Source organism: Argentina silus, assembly GCF_951799395.1.
Source record: "Argentina silus genome assembly, chromosome: 1".
NCBI classification, from domain to species: Eukaryota; Metazoa; Chordata; class Actinopteri; order Argentiniformes; family Argentinidae; genus Argentina; species Argentina silus.
In genome coordinates, this window is record NC_139655.1 from 26,651,581 (window position 1) to 26,660,029 (window position 8,449).

An 8,449-nucleotide genomic window follows, 5' to 3' on the forward strand; every position below is an offset into this window, starting at 1 on the left:
AGGATGTTGGAAACATTCCTTTGGGGTTCGAGTCCATGATGACATGATTGCAAGAAAACATTCCCCAAACCATTACACCACCTCCACCATGAGAAGGTGTGCAGGTGTTCCTAATAAAGTGTTCAATGAGTGTAGTTTGGTGCTTTCGTTCCAATTAAAATAAAGTGGAACCATGAATGTTTACTGAAAATGCTCCAGGCACCCCGCCACAATTTGTCACAGGAAAAGTATTTTCATGCATGTATAGGCCTAATTGGCATGATTACTTAATTGTCCATGTAATTGTAAATGTTATCTAAGCGCGCCTATTCTGTTAATTGCGGTGTTTTAAATGCCTTTTAGCAGAACGATATTATTCCCTTTGCAAACCTTTGGTATGTCTCACAGTAGAACAATACTGTGCATGATTTAATCACCACCTAACCTCCTTCCCTCTCAGTCCGGTAGGAAATGTGATGTGATCACGCGGAGATCAGGAATCCTGGCAGTCATGCGCTAATCCGGTATTTAAGGCCGGGGGTTTATTTGGCTGATGGGGAGGCAATTAGAACTTCGGACTGGCCACATGGAAAGCAACCAGACCTGAGTCCACTGAGTTGAAACACTATAGTAGTTATGTGGTTTTCAGTGTACTGACTAGTGAGTGTCATTCACGAAAGAGAGACATTTTGGTTGATTGACTGAGTCGTTCCATATCATTGAATTTAAGGTGTGCGTATTTTTTGCGTCTTTATGGGTATGTGGAAATACGGATTTGTGCTCTTGAGCGCAGTGCTCGTCCGCGCTCAGTTCCCAAGGGAATGTGTCACTCCAGCGGGACTTACAAGTGGTCAGTGTTGTCCATCCCCGTTTGGGGTCCCGAACGATGCCTGCGGGTCCAGCACAGGACGTGGACAGTGCGTGTCAGTAGCAGCGGACGGTCGTCCACACGGTCCACAGTACCCCCATGATGGACAGGATGACAGGGAACGTTGGCCCCTTCGTTTCTTAAACCGCACATGCCAGTGCAATGGAAATTTCTCCGGTTATAATTGCGGGCGTTGTAGACATGGGTGGACGGGGATCAACTGTGATCAACCAGTCTCTGTTGGTAAGCAGTGCAATCTATTTAATCAGTCTTAAATAAAATACATTTTACATTATCCCAATATATATTGTATGTTTGTTTACGATTACGCAATTGCACTGTGCATAGGTTTTATCTTAAAAGGCAAATATGTCTGCAATATATGTCTGACACTAAACCAGATAATTGTGGAACATTGTGGTTTTGTTAAAAAAGCAAAATTATAGACCACTTCAGTCAACTAAAATGTGGGTCCAGCAAATTCTACTTTGATTGCTGCTCTGTTCATGGGACCGGAATTTACGCATGACTCAACAGTGTTGCAAAGGGAGATCTCTGCCGAAGCTATGGTTAGACTGCAACGAGTGTATGGATTAACAAGGGCAGACAAGCCCCCAGAGAAAATAGTTAAACAAATTGTATTATAAAGGCGTAGGCAATGATGTCTGATTCTGCACCAAGGTAAAAAGTGCCATGTTATACCCCATTGGCATGAACAATTATCTTTTTCTCCAAAAAGCACAGTAGCTTACTCATTAACGCATGAATGCTTTGATTAATCCAAATCTCTCTCTCTCTCTCTCTCTCTGTAATCTGTCAGTCCGAAGGAACGTAATGCAACTCAGTGCAGATCAGAAGCGAGCGTTTGTAAATGCTCTTGACCAGGCGAAGCGCACCGTGCACCCGGACCTTGTCATCGCTACAAGGCGGTATCAGGACATCTTCGGGCCCGATGGAAACACAATGCAGTTCGAAAACATCACCATCTACAATTACTTTGTCTGGTCTCACTACTATTCGGTCAGTAAGACCTTCTTGGGGCTGGGACAGCCGAGTTTTGGAGGAGTGGACTTCTCGCACGAAGGCCCAGGTTTCGTCACATGGCATAGGTTTCACCTGCTCCAACTTGAGCGCGACATGCAGGTGAGGGGGGGGGGGGGGGGGGGGCTCAAATGTAATAAAGCCTCAAGCATGTCACATATGAAATAATAGATCTGACCCTGGACCACAAGAAAGAATCCGTATCAATCTGATCTAGATTACTATTACTGGAGGTTAAGTGGATATATCTACCGTGACGAGGTCCGTAATGCAATGATATCAGGTGTTGGGGATTCACCTACAGTATCGCACATATACATTTGTATTTGTATTTTTGCCCATCAATTATGTAATTTTGCGTTTCTTCTTGTTTGTTTTAATAATGTAATGGCATTGGTATGAACCAGACGCTGCAATTTCATGCCATAATCAAGCAAGCTTTGCAGAAAATGTGCTTAGGCATTTAGTGGTTAGAGCTGAGATTTGGGTCTAATTGGCACAAAAGAACATCTGTTGCTTAATTTATTTCTTGAATTATGCATTACTCATCGGTTTATTACGGACAAAGCCTGTTTATTGTTTTTAAAGATAGTTGGATTATTATATTCATTAGTTGGATGAGCTAAATGTTGTTAATCTCTTCTCAGTATGCCCAATTTCAGACATAACTATTTTCACAAATATTCATTATTAGTGTTCATGCTAATCTCCAATTGGGATTCAGCCCTTTTTGTAATTGTTTCTAATCCAACTCTTAATTCAGGATATGCTGCAAGACCCATCCTTTGCCCTACCCTACTGGAACTTTGCCATTGGTGGAAGCACATGTGACATCTGCACAGATGACCTACTGGGAGCGAGGAGCAGCTTTGATATGAACTCCCTCAGCTCTAACTCCATCTTTTCCAATTGGAGGGTCATCTGTGAGAGTGTGGATGACTATGACACTTTGGGAACAATCTGCAACAGTAAGCCCCCCCCCCCCCCTTTTTTTTTGTCTCAATGATTCTGTGATCCTGGGTTATGTATCAATTAGACAGTAATTAGAAGACACAATGAATTATATTGGAAACGTGTCAGTGTTGTAAGTAACTGATTTAAATGGAAATTTAAAAAAAATGGTTTCGCCTCACCCTCTCCTCTCTCCACCCAGGTTCTGAGACCACCCCTATTAGAAGGAACCCAGCGGGTAATGTCAACCGTCCCATGGTGCAGCGGCTCCCTGAACCTCAGGATGTAGCTGACTGCCTGGAAGTGAACACGTTCGACACCCCGCCCTATTACTCCACCTCCTCCGAGAGCTTCAGAAACACCATTGAAGGTAAGTGTGTACGCTTATACACTAACATACATATTCATATACCCTCACACACACACACACACACACACACACACACACACACACACACATGTACATCCATACACACACTCATAAATATGCAAACATAATGAGTTGTGTTTTTTTTTTAACAAATTAACAGAGCTACAATGTTGTCTTTGTATTGTGTGTGCAGGCTATAGCGCTCCCCAGGGAAACTATGACCCCGCAGTGAGGAGCCTACACAATCTGGCCCACCTTTTCCTGAACGGGACAGGTGGTCAGACCCACCTCTCCCCCAATGACCCCATCTTTGTCCTGCTCCACACTTTCACTGATGCTATCTTTGACGAGTGGCTTAGGAGACACAGCCCAGGTAATCCATCCTGTGCCACATTTGATTTTCATGTCTTCATCGGCTGATTCTCTAGTTTTTGCCTGTGCTCGCTAATCTGAAAATGTGATGTTGTTTCATCCTTCCAATGAATTCTATGCATTTGTTGGATATGATTTATTTGATGGTCGATGGATAAACCAAGCCTGCCCTCCTTCTTTCAATCCCTTCCCCTGATGGGCCAAATGGCCATTGTGAACTCTCACTTTGAAGTAAATGTTTGAATACTGGGTGTCATTTGAGTGTAATTGATAAGATAAGGTCTGATTGGTTCATTATCCTGACACCAACTGATTTGAACACTGATGGTTGAGATGTGGGTATAAAACAGAATGTAGGGAGCAGTTCTTGCTCTTTCTTCCTGACTATTGTTCTGGGTGATCTGTGAATATATTTATAGGTCCTTCAGGATGTGGCCAAGGCTTGACACTAATCGATTAATATGTACCATATCTGGTCTTTGACACATCTTTTAATGTGAATGTTCTTATATCTTGCAGATTCACCTGTATATCCTTCAGAGAATGCCCCCATTGGTCACAACAGGGGGTACAATATGGTGCCCTTCTGGCCACCGGTGACAAATGCTGCGATGTTTATGACTGCCCCTGAGAACCTTGGGTACTCATATGAGGCAGAATGGCCAGGTGTGTATTTTAAAAAAGAATACATCATGTAGGGTTTATTCTTTTCAACTACAAATACATGTATAATATATTGCTGTGAATGTATAAGCTACAGGCAACATTGCACTTGTGTTAATTGTGTGGGTCATCTATCTACTTGTCAATGTCATGTTCTATTTATTTACTTTGAACTAAATGGACATTCTTTTTTACTGTAAAACTGTACATTTTACTTGTCTTTCTAGCTCGTCCTTTCTCTCTGACGGAGATCATTACCATCACCATCGTAGCAGCTCTCGTCATCGTGGCAGTAATTTTCGCTGCCACCACGTGTGCCGTGCGTGCCAGGTCCTACAGCAAGGCAGAGGGCCATCAGCCACTTCTCGGAGAACAGTACCAACGTTACGATGACCACGATAAAGGCCAATCTGTAGTCTAGGCTCAGTGTTATAACAACAGGCTAAGCTGAGTGGTACTTATTTTCATACTTTTGTATTGTTTGCAGCGATGTAATTAGATTACGAATTGATGTTTGTGTGCCATTTCAATATAACACATACTGTACTGTAGTCCATAAATGGAGTTTAAATGAACATACTGTATCATTCATTCTACTGTTACTTACCCTCTGGAGTGGCTTGACTTGTAAACATTTTGATTCTGAAAGTATACAAATATTTTTAACTGAACCATTTTCATTCAAAATTAAATAAAATGTTATTCATTAAGAATGCTAATTTATAATATCTGTAACATTATCTTCAATAATTTCTCTTCCTGTATTCTTGTCTCAAAATACACAAGCTTGTAATTACTGGATGCGGGCCACAGTGGCCAAAATGTAAAGGGATAGTACAGATTTATCAATGTTAAACCTAATTGTCCACTTACTTAAAGTGTTGAAGGCTTATCCAGACCTATTTAAGGCCTTACCTTCAACCATGATGTATACAGTGATAATCCACTTGATATCATCATGTAAATTAGTATCCCATAGATAACATGGTCTAAATATCACAGATTTTTAAATAGCCAAATGGCCTTCTATAATATCTTCCATCACTAGCCAATTGACAATATTATTGATCTCAACTCATGACAGCATCCCTCGTTCAATCAAGTCCTGTTATGAATAAGATATAACATTTATTATTTTTCTTTTCTGAAGCTGTGATGTCTAAAAGGTCATTGCCCCAATAACACATGTTTCTAAGTAATATCCTACTTTTGCAACAGTAGCCAAGTTATAAATCTAATTCTGTAGCCTAATGATTTGATATGTATTTGATAAAACAACAATAGGCCTACAGCACACATTAGTTTGATCCAATGTCAATGCCACGCCCTCCATTTCATCCTAGTCTGTGCCAGTTCCTCCCTCTCTCCTGTCTTTCTTTGTCTGTGTGTTTGTGTTGTGTGTGGGCGTGGCCAGGCTCTGGTTTGCTGTCACTCATCATCTCCACCTGCTCGTTCTGCTCATTTGTTTATCATCTGCTCATCACCTTGCTGTATTTACACCCCGGCTTCCCATCCACTCTTCGCCAGATCATTGTTTGTTGTTTCCAAGCTCATTCTTGGCCGCTTAGTCTCATGTTGATTCTTAGTCCTCGTGTTTTTGTACTCAGTCTGATCATTATCTCAGGACCTCGACCCGGTTATCCACCTGCCTACCTGCCCACACTACCCACCTGCCTAATCTGCCCTACGTGCCCTGCCTGCCCTGTCTGTCTGCCTGCCTGCCTGCCCTACCCCGTTTGCCATTCCACCCTGCTTTTCCCATTCCCTGCTATTCCCTCATTAAATACCCTATTATTTTATATTTGTGTCTGACTCTGTGTTCTGCACCTGGGTTCATTAGCTCTGACCGTAACAGTACGATCTGGCCATGACGACAAACCCAGCGGACACAGAGTCACTCCAGCAAGCCCTTATCTACCAAGGCTCCTTTCTGGGACAGCATTCCCAAGCCCTCGAGACCATCGCAAGTACAGGAGAGTTTCTCCGCCACACCTGCGCCAGCCAGGATGTCAGTCTGGGGCAACAGGAAAGGGCACTCACTGACATTTCACATAGCTTGAGAGAGTTGTCCATCGCCCTCAGTAATCTCCGTAACCCTTCCACCTCCCAGACAACCCTTATAGCCCCTAGTCCAGCTCCTAGTGCTACCGCCCTTGTTTGTGAACCTTTTGTCACTGTGCCTGAATGTTACGATGGCGATTTAGGTTCTTGTCAGGCTTATTTAGTTCAGTGTTCGCTAGTGTTCGAGCAACAGTCACCTACCTATTCCTCCGACCAGTAACGCATAACTTATCTGCTCAGATCTCTTAAAGGAGCTGCGCTCGCCTGGGCCTCCTCTATTTGGGGGAGACAGTCGGCAATCTGCTCTTCTTATGCTGATTTCACCCAGGCAATGCGAAAGGTTTTTGAACACCCCGTCCAAGGCAAGGACGCAGCCCAGCGACTCTTCTCCCTCCACCAAGACTCTCGCAACGTGGCCTCCCTAGCCATTGATGAGGCTCTCCAGGACGCATTCCAGAACGCCTTGAGCGACGCCATAAAGGAAGAGCTAGCGTCCCACGAAGAGCCCCCAGATCTCGACCAACTCATCTCCCATGCCATTCGTTTAGACAACCGTCTCTGTGAGCGCTGCAGGAAGAGGTCTACCAGGGCACAGTCGTCCATCCTGCTCCCATCGGTTACTCCACCCACTCCGCCTCCAAGAGGTTCAGAGTTCCACAGAGTTTTCCCCAACCTCTCTGACCCTGAGCTCATGCAGTTGGGTAGAGCCCGGATGTCCCTGGAGGAGAGGGCTCGTCGCCTCAGGGAAGGAGCCTGCCTGTACTGCGGCCAGGGTGGGCACCTGATTGACCCACCTGTCCTGGTCACTCGGGAAAAGGGTGGGCTCGCCAGTAATAGGAGAGATACTGGCAAGCCGAGCTGTTTGTTCCTCTCTCTCCCCTCCCCAACTCCATGCCACCCTTGTGTGGCGATCCCAGTCTCTGCCCCTCTTGGTTCTCATTGACTCCGGGGTGGATGAGAGTTTCCTCGTCTGGGAGGTTTCCAGACAGATGGGCATTGATCTCGAAGCCCTGGATTGCCCCCTGGAAGCCAAGGCCCTCAACGGGATGCCGCTTGCCCTCATCGATTCCTGGACTGTACCGTTATGTCTCTTACTGTCAGGTAATCACCAAGAGCATATCAGATTTCATGTTATGGACTGCCCCCGCTCCCCTCTTGTGCTAGGTTTCCGCTAGTTACAGAAACACAACCCGCAATTGGACTGGCTTTCCGGTAAGGTTCGCTCCTGGAGTGATTTTTGCCACTCACACTATCTGCTCTCAGCCCCTGCTCCCTCTATCTTTGACCCACTGCCCCTGCCTTAGTCTATCAATCTCTCATCTGTTCCGCAGGAATACCAAGACCTTGCTGCTGTTCAGCAAACACCATGCCTCATCATTCCCACCGCACCATCCCTATGACTGCGCTATCAACCTTCTGCCTGGTGCCTCCCTGTCCAGTGGTTGGCTGTACAATCTCTCCCGGCCGGAACGAGAGGCAATGGAGACATATATTCGGGACTCTCTAGCTGCAGGTGTCATCCGTCCTTCCTCCTCCCCGGTGAGCGTGGGGGTTTTCTTTGTGGGTAAGAAGGATGGATCACTTTGGCAATGCATTGATTTCTGTGAGCTTAATAACATCACAGTCAAGAACAAGTACCCTCTGCCTCTGGGGGCGTCCATATTCTCTAAACAGGACCTATGCAATGCCTACCACCTAGTCCGCATCCAGGAGGGCGATGAGTGGAAAACGGCATTTAACACCCCCCTTGGACATTTTGAATATTTAGTGATGCCTTTTGGATTAACTAATGTCCCTGCGGTTTTCCAGGCCCTGGTTACTGATGTTCTGCATGACATGCTGAAACGATTTGTTTTTGTTTACCTGGATGACATTCAGATTTTTTCTCAATCCCTCTCGGAACATGTACTGCATGTTTGCCAAGTCCTGCAACGCCTGCTGGAGTATATGCTTTTTGTTAAGGCAGAAAAGATCCTGCCAAGATGTGCGCTGTGGCAGTGGCCTACACCGACCAGCCACAAGCAATTACACCAGTTTCTTTGATTTGCAAACATCTGAGCCTGAGCCTGCCCTGCCTGCCTAGTCTACCTACCCTGCCTGTCCAACCTGCCCTAAGTGCCCCGCCTGCCCTGCCTGCCTAGTCT

General features: G+C 45.2%; 1 protein-coding gene across 1 annotated transcript; it reads left to right on the forward strand.

The window, feature by feature from the left end:
* Positions 1 to 738: 738 nt before the first annotated feature.
* Positions 739 to 4,665, forward strand: LOC310803031 (5,6-dihydroxyindole-2-carboxylic acid oxidase-like; the record flags this gene model as incomplete). Its single annotated transcript, XM_083667669.1, has 7 exons — positions 739 to 1,090; positions 1,668 to 1,990; positions 2,652 to 2,856; positions 3,042 to 3,209; positions 3,403 to 3,582; positions 4,101 to 4,247; positions 4,472 to 4,665. 7 exons carry the CDS (start codon positions 739 to 741, stop codon positions 4,663 to 4,665), a joined length of 1,569 nt encoding a protein of 522 aa, XP_083523795.1.
* Between the last annotated feature and the right edge of the window lie 3,784 nt (positions 4,666 to 8,449).